Source organism: Physeter macrocephalus, chromosome 1, assembly GCF_002837175.3.
Source record: "Physeter macrocephalus isolate SW-GA chromosome 1, ASM283717v5, whole genome shotgun sequence".
NCBI classification, from domain to species: Eukaryota; Metazoa; Chordata; class Mammalia; order Artiodactyla; family Physeteridae; genus Physeter; species Physeter macrocephalus.
The window spans coordinates 61,076,351-61,092,910 of NC_041214.2; the positions used below are offsets into that span (position 1 = coordinate 61,076,351).

Here is a 16,560-nt window from a genome sequence, read left to right on the forward strand (position 1 = left end):
ATAAAAGTGGTTATATACTTAGAATGAGAAAATAAATCTCAACAAATTACTGGAGTTTTGTAGAGCTGAATCCTTTTCTTCTCAGATCTCTTTTAGGAAAGGTACCTGAAATGCTTACCTGGAAATGATTCCCACTTGCAACCTGGCTTCCTCTCTTCACCCAGAACACCCTAAAACTCCAAGAAACTCCGAATACTCACAAGGGACTTTGTAGATAAGGCTTATAAAACTTAACCTACATTAGCTTCACTAGCAATCTCCTTTATGTGGCGAAAGCCAGGTCATTAACCTAACACCTTCTAAATGAATAATGGTCATCAATTCCTCTCACTATTCAGAGTAACAGCATCTGCTGGGTTAATGGCATAATGTTTGCATATAAGTGAGTCTGCCATGGATTATGATACATGTAAGAAACCATTAACCATTTATTGAACCTGTTTAAGATTATAAAAGAATGTCTTTAACCTTGCAGTGATGACTTGTTTTCTTGATGAACTTGGCAAGGCTCTTCCCAGTTATTCAATCAAATACTAATCTAAGTGTTGCTCTGAAGAAATTTTGCCTATAGAGTTAAAGTCCCTAATCGATGGATTTTAAATAAGGAGATTATCCTGGATAATTTGGGAGAGCCGAATTTAAATCAGTTGGAAGGCCTTAGAAGCAGGACTGAGGCTTCCCTAAGACAGAAAAGAAATGCCAACACTGGACAAAACTTCTGCCTGTGCCCATGGAGTTCAGTCGTCTTCCTTTAACTGCCTGTGGACAACAGCTTTAGCCTGTGCCCAGTCTGCGATGATCTTCCTTCCTGGCGCAGCTCTACTCCTTTTGGACTTGCTCCACCAGCCCTCACAATCCCATAAGGCAATTCCTTGTCATAAATTTCAATACATGGTCCTGCTCGTTTCCCTGCACCCTGACTGATACACTTGCCATAAAGTGCATTGTTTAACGCAGAATCATCGTGAAGGGCGAAGCATTCTTATTGAGACAAATAGACTGGTTTGTCAAGGTTCCTGCAGTTTGTGACTGGAGTCTGTCGGATACTCCTTGAAAAGAAAATTTATGTTTATTCAAATATACACCTTCTCTTAAAGCACCTTCAAGTTCCCACACAGGTGTTATGTGGGACCTCAAGCCTTAAACTTCTTGCCTTATGGGTCCAACAACTTACTTAGAATCTTGGTGAGTAGTTCACTCAGAAGGGTTAGTAACAGCCAGTGTATTTGGACTCATTGCGTCCAAATGGACCCATCTTTAAACCTTCTAAAGGCTTCCTTCTCACTTAAAATAAACCCAAGTTTCTTGCCCAGGCTACCTCATCCCACATGAACTGATCCGTAATTCTTCTACCCTCATCTTGGGCTCCCGGTGAGCATCTCTCACACTCTACCCTGGCAACACTGACTTTTCTGTCCCTGGAATATGCCAACCTTGTTCCCACCTCAGAAGCTTTACACTTCGGCTCCCATCCTTGAATGTTCTGTCCCCATTTGTTTGTGGAATTGCTTCCTCTTATCTTTCAGGATTCAGCCCAACAGTCAGAGAGACCTTCACTGATGCACCCCTTAGTCACGTTCCATCACATTGTCTTGCTTTATTTTCCTCATACCTTTTATCAGTATCACTATCCAAACGTATCTTCTTATAGTCAGTTATTTATTTATTGTCTATCATCACCCTAGGTGATAAATTCAATGAGAGCAAAGACCTTGTTTGTCTTTATACCCCATATACCCTTAGCACCCAGCATTGTGCCTGGTATTTACATAGAAGAGGGTCACAAAAATGTATCTGTTGAATAAATGAGCAAATGAATGAAGATACCTCCAGGCTTGTAAAGGGGCAGGATCACTCCTCACACTTTGGAATTCCTGCCTTCCAGAGACCCGAGGGACTCTATTATGGTAATAGAAGGCTGGTCCTCCATGTCACTTATCTATATATCCATCCACTCACCGCAACCCCTGCTCTTAAAAATTAACATCAGGGGCTTCCCTGGTGGCGCAGTGGTTGGGAGTCCTCCTGACGATGCAGGGGACACGGGTTCGCGCCCCGGTCCGGGAAGATCCCACGTGCCGCGGAGCGGCTGGGCCCGTGAGCCATGGCCACTGAGCCTGCGCGTCCGGAGCCTGTGCTCTGCAACGGGAGAGGCCGCAACAGTGAGAGGCCCGCGTACAGCAAAAAAATAAAAATAAAAAAAAATTAAAAAAAATAAAAATTAACATCAAGTGTTATTGGTAACCATTTATGTTCCCTATTTCCTACTTGGGAAAAGATGACATTATACATTAATCACTTCATTTTATAGTTGGCTGCCCAACAAGGCTTGTTATAATGATAACCAAAAGGTGTTTTAAAAGCAGTGAAAATGAAAGATGTGGTGGCCATGAAGCTATTCAAACATTTTCACTAATATAAAATGATTCAGTGATTTTCATAAAGCAAAGTTAATCTTTATCATCTGATCCCTCCATTGCCCCCTAATTGGAGACTAGCTATATATAAGGTGAACAACAGTGGCAAACCTCACAAAGGCACCCTGGCAAGAAGGGACTTAGCGACTATGTAAACACAGCACTGCAATGACCAGCTGTTGTTAGTTTATGAATATACGGTATTCTGAAAACTTTCTCTTCAATTCACATCCTCTGTCCTATTCTAAGTCCTCTAGATAAGTGCTTCTCAAACTTTAATGTGCATGAAAATCACCTAGAAGTCTTGTTAAAATGCAGATTCTGATTCCATAGATCTGAGTTGAGGCCTGTGATGCTGCATTTCTAACATGCTCCTGGGTGACACCCAGGATATATCCACTGCCCATATTTTGACATCAAGGTTCTAATTCCTAAATATAGACTAGATCAGGATGGCCAGGCTGTCATTTAATTTCAGCCATCACTGTGTAACAATCAGGTAACAAAGCAACAGGTTTTCCGCGGAGTAGTGAGAATTTATCAAAATGCTTTAGTGGTCTTCATATGGCTCTTAAATGATCGTGCTTGGGACCTGTTCAACCTTTTTTTTTAAGACTTTTTTGTGTGTGTGTGAGCCATTTTATTTTTACAACAAAATTGAAAGGAAGGTACAAGTATTTCTCATATATCCCCTGCCCGCACACATGCAAACCCTCCCGTTATCAACATCAGTCACCAGAATGGTATATTTTTTAGTAAGGGTGAATCTCCACTGACACATCATTATCACCCAAAGTGCATTGTTTACCTAAAGTTTCACTCTTGGTGTTACACATTTTAAGGATATTTAAAGGATAATGACAAATATCCTTCATTATAATATCATACAGAGTATTTACATTGCCCTAAAAAAATCCTCTGTACCCCTCCCATTCACCTCTTCTCCTCCCCTGGCAACCACTGATCTTTTTATTGTCTCCATAGTTTCGCCTTTTTAGAATCTCATAGAGTAGGAATCATACAGTGTGTACCTTCTCAGATTAGTTTCTTCCACTTAATAATATTCATTTAAGATTCTTCCATGTCTTTTCATGGCTTGACAGCTCTTTTTTTAAGTGCTAAATAATATTCCACTGTCTGGATGCACCACAGTATATTTATCCATTCACATGCTGAAGGACATCTTCGTTGCTTCCAAGTTTTGGCAATTATGAATAAAGCTGCTATAAAGATCTGCGTGCAGGCTTTCGTATGAAAATAAGTTTTCAGGTCCTATGGGTAAATACCAAAGAGCATGATTGCTGGCTTGCATGTTAAGAGTATGTTTAGTCTGTAAGAAACTGCCAAACTGCCTTCCAAAGTGTCTGTACCATTTTGCATTCCCACCAGCAATAAATGAGAGCTCCTGTTGCACTACATCCTCACCAGCATTTGGTGGTGTAAGCGTTCTGGAGTTCGGCCATTCTAATGCGTGTGTAGTGATAACTCATTGTTCTCTCACTTTGCATTTCCCTGATGACATATGATGTGAAGCATCTGTTGAATCTTTTAAAAAAATGTTTTTCACATGTTAATGACTTCTGTTTTATAGGACTCAAATTATGGTGACATCATATAAACAAAGATATAAAATAATAGGAAGGATTTTTTTACTTCTAAGATATCTCTGAGTTTTGTGCTCAGTCTGTATCTTCAGTTATCTAAGATTTCCTGGCATGAATCATGTGTAGAAATCTCTCATCTCCTACTAAAAATGAATATATCTATAAATGCATTCTTCTTGTATTTAATTATTTGGTCAAGTAAGAAGATTACCACAATATTTGATTCTTTTTCTTTACTGGTACTACATTTAAGATAGTATTTTAAAGCAAAGATATATAAGGTTGATTTTACTAAAATCCTGTGTGTATACTTTTTACCTGTAGCTTAAGAATTATAGAGAGTAAGTTTGTATATCAATGAAAAACCAGTATTGTCTCTAGCACACCCTTCTGAGTAGGCAGATTCTGGCTGAGTTCACCATTTTTGAACTATTTTGCCCCTCTTTGTAAATTGCAGGTTACCATGGATATGCAAACTCCATCTCATCTGGTAGAGTGTTAACTGACTTGCTCCCCTTCCTTGGAAACACCAGTTTTTGTACCTACCTGCAAATTGGGTCAGGGACAGTTATCTTGCACAAATGATCAATTCTTACCAAATTTTCAATCCTCCCACTTTTCTTCAATATCTGACCACAATCCTCCAAACTTTTTCAATTCTCACGTCTGTCTAAAACTGAGAACTAAAACCTGACAGCCCAAATCTTTATTCAGACTCTGTGCTACCTTGCAACTGTCCTTTGCTCTCAGGACCTCCAGGACACCAAAACAACTGACCATCCCCCCCTCCTAACATCTGGTTCAACGGGTTCTACAGAAGCAATGCCAACAAGAATCCCTGAGAGACACTTCTCAGACACTGTTCTGCCCCACCCAGAAGATTCATGATCACCTCTGGGCTGTTCGACAATGAGCAGTAATCATTCATCTTGAACAAAAGTAAAGGGGCTGACAACATTGACCTTTTACCCTGTGCAACTAGAAAGTGGAGGCAGTTAAGAAATGGCCCGACCCTCTTGCGTTCCAGAAACAGATAACAGCAAAGGACCACTCTTCTCTCTCTCATTCTGAGATAAGACCCTCTTCACCCTCCTCCCAAGTCTAATAAGACTCATGGATTCATTGACCTGTCTCTATAATAGCTCAAGCCCCCTTCCTTTTTTTGAGATACTCCTCTTTAATGACTATTCTCCCTGTTGCAATAGCTTGAATAAGATCATCTCTTTAATTGTCCCGCACATTTTGTCTTTGACAAACAACAACAACAAAACAATTCACCTGAGGTATCACTAATGCAGCATTTTCTCTACGCTGGAAGTTTTAAAGATTTTATAGGTACAATATGATGACTTCTGGGGAATTTATTGGCAAAACCTGACCCAGAGCCACTTCTAAGTAGATTCCAGTTTTTTGAATAAAGCATATCAAAAAGGGGTTTCAAGCTGTTTGAGAACCCATGGGGAACAACTTGGAAGCTAAAGAGAGAGTGTGAAAGATGTTTCAACTTGAAAGGGAAAGAAAGAAAATACAAAAGAACATTAAAAACACAGTAGGCAAAACTGAAAAGTCACCTGGGGCTTATAAAGTGTTTGAAACTGTCCCAAGTTCCAAAGCGGTAGTTTAGAATGTTGAAAGTAAGTCTGGCAAAATGCCTCTCATCATACAATTGCCAAATAACCTTCAGCACACTGTAATTATGGAGATTTCAGGAATGTGTGTAAAATGCACTGCAAAGACTTAAGGTAGACTCTGTAATGATAGTGTGGAGGAGGGCACGTATTAGTAATTGAGATTTTTTTTAAGTGCTCATTTATAATAACAATTTTTAAATTCAGTGGCCTCCTACGAAAAAGGAGATGAACAATTTTAAATGAAAGTGATAAAAATAGGTAATATTATAGTGAAGTAGCTGGTTTTAGAAAGCCACATAAGAATAGGTTGCCGAGGGACTATGATTTCAACGTTATTTGAACAACGGAGGCTGTACCTAGAAATATTAATAACATGGACACCTGTAAAACAGGGACACTTCTCAACTAGGGTCCACCTTTTACTAGCTATGCGAGACTAGGTATGTTATTTAAACTCTTTTTTCTACCCCACAGAGTCTATGCCAGAGACTCTTTATATAGTAAATAGGGGCAATAATAATTCCTATAACAAAGAGACATTTAGTGGAATAATAATAATAAAATACCATCAATAAAGAAATGTATCAGACTCTTATTAGGTGACAGGCTCTGTGCTAAGGGCTTCACATGGGTTATTTCACTTAATGTTCACAGCAACATTATGAAGACGGTAACTAATACGATGCCCATTATTAGTTGAAGAAACTAAGGCATAGAGAGTTTAACTGACCTGCTCAAGGTCATACAGCTAGCAAGTGGTAGAGTCTTGATTTGAAGCCAGGTTTATGCTTGAAATTTTGCCCTTATTATACCTTTATTGCTTTGAGTCTTCCAAGTTTTATTCATTCTATAAATGGAAATTCTCCAAAAGACAACCATAACCGTTAACACCTTATAACTGAGTAGGAATAAAGATTGTGATTTCAAAGGTTATAAAATAATGCAAAGGACCAGGAGTGGAATAAAAAACATGAATAGCCAGGGAAGATGGTACTATGCCAATGATCAGTGCATTGCCCCTGAGCTCCAAAGCCACTCTTCACTGCTCGCTGCGTGATAATGGACCAGAGTCTTGTAAATGGTTCTCCTTTGACAGCTGGTACAATGTTGAGCTCTGTCACTAGAGGGCACTAGAGGGACACTGGAGGAGAAATGGATTTCTCTCCAAGCGGGTGCTCCCCTCGCCAGGCTCCTGCAGGGCAGTTCCTCCTGCATTAGACTCCTACAGTATGACTTCCCCAGGACCAAGCTCATCCAGTGCCTTCTGCAGCTCCAGACTCCTGTGATGCAAGGATGGCTTTTCCAGAGCCACAGCTTCCCTTGCCACCCTCCCAGGTGACTTTGTAGCAGAGTGCCACCTGTCTGCCAGCATGCAATGAATGACTTTCTGTAATACCCCAGGAGGCAAGCAGAGGGCCGCCAGTGTGACTCCTCCCTGTGAACAGCCTCCCCTGCAGCCCCTTGATGGCTTTGCAGTGAGTTCTGAGACACAGCACCTCCCTGTGGAGGGCTTCCCCTGACGCCCTTGAGAGCAGATTTCTGCAAGTTCCATCTGCAGCAGCTCTGCCACCTTGCCAGGTGGCAAAACAGTGATAAGCCTTCTTGCACAAGGTCTGGGTCTCCACCCTAGCTTAGGTGGGCATATTTCCTGGTCTATCTCAGGCCTGGGAGTAGTGGCTTCTCTTTAGATCTTCTATTCCTGTGTTCTTTAGAATTCTCTTTGCTGCTTACTAGCCAATGTTCTATAATGTGCGTATATTATATCTAAAATCAGAAGAAAAAATGAACTGAAAAATAAAATTAATTCTAAAACATGCCTTGACTGTAGTTGCTCTTCAGTTACCGTTCTTTTTCTTTCCTCTCTACTATAGTCAGTTTCTTGGAAAAGTGTTAGCTTTTCTTGGTAGATGCCCCACAGGTACCTCCGACTCAACATATTCTGAAAACTAACTCTAAATCATCTTCTCCTCCTATATTTCCTCTCTCAGTAACTGCCTCTCTTTGACACAGTTATCCGGGCTGGAAACCTGATAGTCATACATGTCTTAACATCTCATCGGGGCACAGAATCCTTTAAATTCTACCTCTGCAACATTTCTCAAATTAATAGTTACTTCCTTTCTAGGGTCCCCTTATCATCAAAATAATAATAGTTACCATTTATGAGTGCTTATTATGTGCTAGTCATTGTGCTAAAATTAACCCACACAACTCCAAGAAGCAGGTACCATTAGCCCCATTTTACAGATGAGAAAACTGAGACTTTGTAGCTTAATTTATCCAGATGTAAACAACTAGTAGAAGGCAAAGTGAAAATTCAAAAGAAGATAGCTGCGTCATACAACAAGTTCCCACCACTCTAATACATACACTGCCTTCAGTCTAGCCCCATTATAATGCATCAACTACACAGTTTCCAGAAAGCTTTCTAGAATGCAAATCTGGTCATGTCACTTGCCTGCTTAAACATTTCAAGAGGAATTTTGTTTCTGGATAGGATTTAATAAGTAGTGGCAGGTCTTCCTTCTCATTGTACCAGATAGGGAAAAAAAAAAGGTAAATTACAGAAATAATACTCTTAAAGCCTTCAGAGAGCTGTGAAAACAAATATTATCAAATTAAAATTCATGAGATAGTAGAACCATTCTCAGATGAGCTGAGATTGCCAAATCTTTTCTTCCCTTTGGGGATTAATCATGTCTGGGCATTGCTAAGAAACAGGCTTGCCATAGACAGATTTTCTAAGGGAAAGGAAAATCAGAAGAGCTTTTGATGACTATGTGGGTTGGTGTGATGGACTGGAATTTGGAGAAACTTTGTAACTGTGGCCAGGGTTCCCCACAGGACATATTCTGAGTGCTGGGGTAGTGTGGGAGGCTGTGGATTGGACTGGGGAGGCAGATTAATGTTTCTTGCTGTCACAATATTCCACAACAGAGAGAGGCCTAAAACAAACATTTGAAACTGAAAGTAAACAAAGTCTAACTAAAGCCATAACCCAGCACTGACCGAACTCCATCCCTAATTGGATTAACATGATCCACCCTTCATGCTCTCTGTCCAGCTAAGGAAAGGGTGCACTGCCTCAGAGAAAAAATGTTAAGTTCATTATCCGTAGATCTTTAACACATAATTTCTACCATATAATAAAAAATTATACAGAAATTACAGGACTTGCAAGAAAGAAGGAAAATGTGACCAATAACCAAGAGGAAAAAATAGACGTTAGAAACAGATCCAAGGATAACCCAGATACTGATGTTAGCAGGCCAGGACTTTAAAATTATTATAAATATGTTAAAGAAAACAGAGAGAAAATTTGGACAAAATGGATGAAAACAGAAGTAATTTCAACTGAGTATTAGAATATATATATAAACAAGATTCAAATGGCATTTTAGAAATATATATACATATACATATATATATACACACACATATACATATAAAATCTGAAATTGGGAACTGATATCATGGGTTTAAAAGAGACTGGCAAAAGAGACAGGACTAGTGAATGCAAAGATAAGTCAATATAAAATATCCAAAATGAAGCCCAGAGAAGAAAATAAAATGGAAAAATGAGAAGAACATAAGAAATGTTTGTGATATAATGAAAATCCAACATATGTGTAATTGCAGTCCCAGAAGGACTGGAGAGTGGTAACTGGAAAGAAACAATATTTGAAAAGATAATAGCTGAGAATTATTCAACATTGAAGAAAGATGTATTCAAGGATTCCTATCAACCCCAAGCAGTATATATACAGAGAAAAGTGTATTTATGCCCATTGTGATAAAACTGCTAAAAAACAAGGATAAAGAAAAAAATCTGTAAAGCAGCCAGAAAAAAAATTACATTCAAAGAAGCAACAATAATATGAAGAGTGGAATTTTAAACAGAAACTATAGGAGCAAGGAAGCAATGGGATGGTATCTTTAAAGAGTTGAAAAAAACTGCTATCTAGGGTTTTAAACCCAGTGAAAAAATCCTTCCAAAGTCAAAATGAAATAAACACATTTTTCAGACACATACAAGCTGGGAAAATTACTCACCAGCAGACCAACATTATATGAAATACTGCAGAAATTTCTTCTGAATAAAAGAAAATAATCTCAGATGGAAGCCTAGTACCCCAAAAAGAAATAAAGTACTGTAACCTCTAGAGTAATCACTAAAAGGCTAACACAAAGAGATCTAAAAACTGAAGAATTAATAGAGAGATAAAATGGGATAATTCAGAATACTTGACTTAACCATTCCAATGGTTCCTCATTTCTGGTAAAATAAATACCAAAGTCTTTAACACAGTACACCAGGTGCTCCATGATTTGGCCCCCGTTTACCTCTCTGGCCTTAATTCTCATCATGTCCCTTCTAGAACCCAGCCATTTGGGACTACTCATAGCTCCCTTAGCACACCATCCATATACTGTTCCTTTGCCAGAAATATCATCCCCCTTTTTTCTTACCTAATATCAATTTAACTTTTAATATCTAGCTCAGGCACAATCTGGTTTCTCTGAAAAATCATCTGTGAACCTCCATGTGATCCCACAGTTCCCAGTGCTTATCTTTATTATAGCCTTTGTTGTAAAACATAATGGTTTGTTTCCTTATCTAGTTCCCCAACTAGTCTTCAAGAGATTTGAAGGCTGTGCCTCTACACATCAGCTCTGCGCCTCCACCACCCAGCACAAGGGCCAGCACAGAGAAGGCATTCAATATTCACCAGGAAGGCTAAATAAACACATGAGCAAACATGATTTCTGCATCAGCTATTTGAAGACTGCTATTATGCAGAGCATGTTACCATCCTCTCCCATTCTCCAGACCCTTATTTCTAAATAGTGCACCAGTACCTCAAACTCAACACATTCCAAACTCAACTCTATTCATCTGTGTCAAACTCAGTCAACGTGGCACCATCTGAAGTCACCCACTGCAGCCAGCTTGGAATCATTTGGGCTTGTGCCCTACTTCATCCACAACGCGTCTTTCCTTATGTTTCCTTGATCTTGACTTCCTCTTCTCCTCCCTCACCCTTTGAACTCCTACTCATTTTAAGTTCCAGCTCAGAGGTGACTTCCACTAATTCCTTCTTATGCCCCAGGCAGAGTTAATCTGCCTTCTTCCCGGATGCGTCCACAGAACCTCATTTGTGGTGGCATGTGTCATGCGTTCTGTTGTCCTCAGTAGTTTACATCTGTCTCTCCCTCAAGTCGGTGAAACTTTTTTAAAAAGGAACTATTTTCACTTGCAGAGAAAGCAGATGAGTGGAAATATTTAAAAGGGAGCAAAGAAGAAAAGCTGAAGAAGAAAACAGAAAAGTAAAAGAGAGAAAACATCTTTTTTAAACGGTGTGGAAATTATAGGAAAATTTTATATTAAGAAATCCAGGAGAAAAAATTCTCTTTGAAAATGTATTAGAGGTTTTTTTGTATTTTCAGTATTTCCAACCAGCCATTCACCCCCAACTTCCCCTACACATCCTCCCTGCCCATGAGGAGAATTTATCTGCAGATGAAGGAGAATTCTCCTGCTGCAGAACGTGCAAGGCTCCTCACAAAAACAGGAGCTCCCAGGGCTGAGGAGAGGCATTTGCTGCCCTCACCCTTGCTCTCTCCCACTTCCTGGCTCTCCAGCTTCTGCAATCTCCTTCTCTCCTATTTCTCTTGCCTCTATTCTGACTCCTTGCTCCATCTTGGTTTCTTTCTGTGTGCATGTTCTATGTCTGGACTGTCTTTACACTTTGTTCTGGCTCCCTGCATCTTGTCTTACTGTCTGTTCCCCACATTCTCTTCCGTCTGTGACTCAGCAGGACAAGATAAGTCCTCCCCATGTTTATTCTTGAAGATGAATCATCCTGGGGAAAAAGCAGTAGGCTGATAGACTGAAAGCCCAGTCAGATGCACTAAAGGTTATTTAAAGCCCTAACGCTTGTGGATTCATGTTTTTAGAAGAAATGAGCAGATATCACAGATGATCCTCCTGAGAGCAAATGAATGATTATAGATTTAGAAAAGAGAAACTGAGAAAAAGCAAAGGAAGCTGATAATAATTAGACTGGAAATATAGCGGTGAGAAATGACAGCTGTGTCTTGTTTACAAGTGGAATTAAAAAAAAAATGTTGACCAGCTGTTATAGGGAACCAAACAGAGACAAGAGGCTTAAACTTCCCCAAGTGTAGACATAAATGCCTCCCTCCTACAAGGGTTATTATTTCTCAAGGATGATGCTGAACCCCCATCTCAGAGGATTTGAAAAGTTTAGAAACCACAGATCTCAGATGGTTTGAGTACAGTTCTGATCTTTTGACTGTTACAAGTTGAAAACTTCTCTTTTCATTAATTATTTTAAATGAGTTCCCTGCAGTGTCCATATGCTTTCTGAGTGCCTCGTTGAGGAGCAGGTTGTGTTGTCTGCACTCCCATCGGGTCCCTCTTTGCGGGTAGGATGTTTGTACAGAAATTACTCTTCAAATTCTTAGACACTCGGAAGCCTATAATAGTCCGAAAAAATAGAGCATTCTTTTGCACATCTTGTTTCCAAATCCTCAGAGATCATTCACTTCTGTTTTCTAAATTAAGCTTTCTTGTCGACTCATCATATTAGCCTAGCACAACAGCTGGAAGGCTCTAAGACAATACACTTTAAGTAGCTGCTATTTCTAGTGTTTCACATGAAAAGAACAAAACCAGATTGTCAGAGACTCTGTTCTGAAGCCGCCTTAAGATATCTCTTTCTCTGGTATCAGATCTGCAAATTAAGATTATTGGGGGGAATGGGTTCTCATTCATAGCAGACTTATTGTATATATTCATGGCATTCTGACTTTAGAAAGGTGGCAAAACAAAAATATTCCTCTTATGTATTTTGGCCTGTTGTCTGTCCTTTCTGAGAACACAGATCGGCAGCTGAGCTATAAATCTTAGCAGTCTAACCACACTTCATTTCATTGCAACCTACAAGGCGAACACGTGTTACTTTCGTGCTTTTCTACTTTGTTTTCTTAATTGGTTGAGTTTCGTGGGGAGAGAGGATGGACGTGGTATGATGGTTGAGGACTTACTTTCAGAAAGTGATAGAAGCTCCGGAATTTGGGGACATTCCTCCTCTGGCTCTTCCCTAAAGTATTTCTCAGGGTCTAGAAGAAAAACTGGTTTATTCACTTCAGGTAGTTCAAGTTTCCCATGCTTAATGACCTAAAACCGCCTTGACAACAGCAGGTTTTAAGGGAAAAAAAAGTATAATATCATTAATTCCTCAGAAAGGGCTAGCACATTTCCAAGTTAACTTTTTTAAAAAAAAATCTAACCTCTCTGTTACTCAGCTGGTACAGCTGCAGATCAGCAAACCCTATAAACACAGCTGTTCAAGATAAATCCATGGTCCTTTTATGCAAAGGGACCAAAAGAAACTCAAGGCTCCCCATTCATTTATTTTTCATTTTGTATTCTTTGCTATTTTCCCTTGAAAATGAGTATTCTGCAGTTTTGGAAAAGCTCCAGTTTCTCTTTTATCTGCAAGAAAACTGTAGGCTTTGTGAGATGGAATATATTTTTCAGCATTTAACAACATATCTAAAATTTGGAGTTTGCAGGTTCATTTTCATTTTGCTAAAATGTAAACCAGATCTTTATTATTGTATCTATGATGCACACAGTGAGATAATGGGAAGGAAGACTCTTAATTATGCCCTTACAGGCAAAGTTTTGGACAGAATAAAAAAGTTTTCTTTTTGCTTCATGGGATAAATGGATAATGGAATGGAAGTCTACAAAACCTTAATTCAAGATGTGATTCTATGTTTGTTTAACTGTTAGCTCTGTGAAGGTAAAATCTGTCTGTGCTTTTGTCATTGTGGTGGCTCAGTATCTAGGAAAAGTAAACTAACAGGTAATTAGCACCTGCTCAGAGACAAGTCATGTGCCATGTCAGTGGTTCTCAAACTGTACCAGGCATCAGAATCATCTGCAGGGCTTATCAAAGCATAAACCACTTGCACCATTCCTGTTTCTAACTTAGTTGGATGGGGATGGGGTGCCAGAATGTACCTAAATGCCCAGTGATGCTGATGCTGGTAGACCAGGGAACGTACTTTGGGAACCAATGTGTTATATTAAACCAAAGGAGAAATCTTCACAACCTGTAAAGTATCATTATGCCCTTTTGACAGATGAGGAAATCAAGGCTCAAGATGCTTTAGTAACTTGCCTGAATTTACATAACTGGTAAATGGTAGACCTTGGACATCAACTCAAGTATATTTCACTCTAAAAGTTGTGCTCCAAGGTATAATAATAATAAATAATATTACTAATAAAACTGTATTGAGTTTCTACAACATGCCAGGCATTAAGTGCTTAACATATATTTTCTCATGTAATCCTGACAAAACCCCTATAGAGTAGATTAGTTTATAAATATGCATTGAATATTAAATAATAATGTACCTTTTGACAGCAAAATTTCAACAGAAATGAGCACATTTTCTCTGTGAAAGTGCAGCTTCCCCCTGGACATAAGTTGACAAAACATTTGTAGTGAGTGAAATATTCTCGTTATATGATGGAGCTTCGAGAATGATTCTCACTACTCTTCTAAATAACACACTTCAATATGATAACAATTATTTTGTTTCAATTACTTCTTTTACAGTTTTTTTCTGGTCAGCCACAACTAAACAAATATGTTGTTCTGTGTGGCTTTGGACTTTCTGAGAACAAAAATAGTTTTAATTTTATTTTTATCTTTTAAACACTTAGGAGAGAGAATTAACATCCTCTGCCAACTCTGTTTTGGAAACGATAGTGGGCACTTTCCACATGTTTTCTGGTTTAGACCTTATACTTCTGCCTATTGTACACTGTGAAGGCTTGGACAAGTCACTTAATATCTCTGAGCCTCGCTTTCCTCCTTTGTTAAAATGAGATCACAAGAGCTTACTTTCAGATTTATTAAGGAATACCAACATTCCTGGCACATAGAGTAGTTACTTGTTTTCTTCATACCAATCTATAAAATAATAACATGATAAAAATATATCAACAGTGATTACTTACTGAATGATTTTGTATAACTTCACCATTGTAAAGGTTATGTGTTTTTTTCTTATAAACATTTCTTTCCTTATATTCATACCTAAATTTATAACTTCTGATGGTCTGACACTGGAAGAAAATAATTTATGATGAAACAAAATATCAACCACAAAGGATGAACAGACACTTTCTGGCTGTAAATATACACCTTTAACAAAAAACATCTCTATCCTGTGGACCTAAGTAGTGACAATTGTTTACACTAATCAAGTTATATCTTTGAATAAAATGCTTACTAGCCAGGTGATGGTATAAAAGGGTAAGAGCCACGAAAGAGGAGAAGCTAGTTAAGCAAAGGTCCTGTCCCCATGAAAACTGGAAGGTCAGAGAAAAAACTATGAAGAGGAAAATGCCACAGAAACGCACACTATCCTTGCCCTGTGTGTAAATTATATGGGCTAATCAGTGGTATGTGTCAAAAGCTCTTTTATCCAGTGTTATGCCTGGATCTTCATTTATGGTATCCAAAATGCAAAAAGAAAAAAAAAGTTCAGTGCTTTTGAGGCTTTTTATATGAATCGATAGGAAAACTTTAGATTAGTTTGAATCCACAGGAAAAGTTTTTATCAATAAAACACAGGAAGTGAAACTAGTCCACAGGTGCATATAATTCCAGTCAGAAAACAGGAAATGGTCTCAAATATATTTAACATTCACTGTCACAGACCTCAACCTTAACAGCTACAAGCCATGTTTCCAAAAATTGTTATTATTCTCTTGGAAGCCTCAGGCCAGAAAACATACCTATTTTTCACAAAATCATTGAGAGCCATTGGGCCTGCCCTCTCCCTTCTGCCTCCTTTCCTTACACCCTTTAACACTTTATGATTACTGCTGTCCTTAACTTTTATTCCCTATTTTGCTACACTATTATTCCCTATTTTGCCATTTTGAGTAGCTATAGAACCTTGAGATGTTTCCTATACTCTCAGCCTCAATTTCTTGCTCTGTATGAGATTCTTACTGTGATTTTAAAGGAGATAAGATGGATGAATGCTCAGCGATGTGTCTAATAAATAATAGTATTCAATAAATGTTTATTTCCCTCCTTCCTTTTCCTCTCCTCTAGTTGACTGTATCTCCCAAACTCAAATGAGCTTAAAAGTAAAAGTTTCATTTTAGAGTAGTTTTACAGTTACAGAAAGTTGCAAAGATAGTACAGAGTTCTGGTATACCCCTCACCCAATTTTCCCTGTTGTTAACATCTTATATTACCCTTTGTCACAATCAATACTGACATATTATGATTAACTAACCTTAGTATTTTATTAGGATTTTCCTAGCTTTTCCTAATGTCCTTTTTCTATCCCAGGATACCACATTACATTTAGTTTTCTTACTCCTTAGTTTTCTCTGGTCTATGATAATTTCTCAGACTTGCCTTGTTTTTGATGACCTTGACAATTTTAAGAAATATCAGTTTTTTTGTAGAATCTCCTTCAATTTGGGTTTGTCTGATGTTTTTCTTATGGTTACACGAGGATTATGGGTTGTCAGAAGGAAGATAACAGAGATGAAGTGCTATTCTCATTATATCTTATCAAGGGCACAGGCTATCAACCTGACTTACCACTGTTGATGTTAACTTTATCACCTGGCCAAGGTTGTGTTTCCCAAGTTTCTGCAAAGTTCCTTTTTCCCTTCCTGTCTATACACTACTCTCTGGAGGCAAGTTTCCAAGCACAGTCTACACTTAAGGAAGATGAAGAGGAGAGTTAAGCTCCACCTCCTTGATTGGGGGGCGTATCTACATAAATTATTTGGAATTATAGATTTGTGTGTGTGTGTGTGTGTGTGTGTGTGTG

At 38.6% G+C, this 16,560-nt stretch overlaps 1 protein-coding gene across 1 annotated transcript in view; it reads right to left on the bottom strand.

Moving 5' to 3' along the window:
* The window catches only part of WDR49 (WD repeat domain 49), a 149,361-nt gene that overhangs the window by 4,592 nt on the left and 128,209 nt on the right, over positions 1 to 16,560 (bottom strand). Inside the window, 4 exon segments of the mRNA XM_024124198.3 lie at positions 12,724 to 12,837; positions 12,840 to 12,866; positions 14,713 to 14,796; positions 14,799 to 14,824. Coding sequence (XP_023979966.2) covers positions 12,724 to 12,837; positions 12,840 to 12,866; positions 14,713 to 14,796; positions 14,799 to 14,824 — 251 coding nt within the window.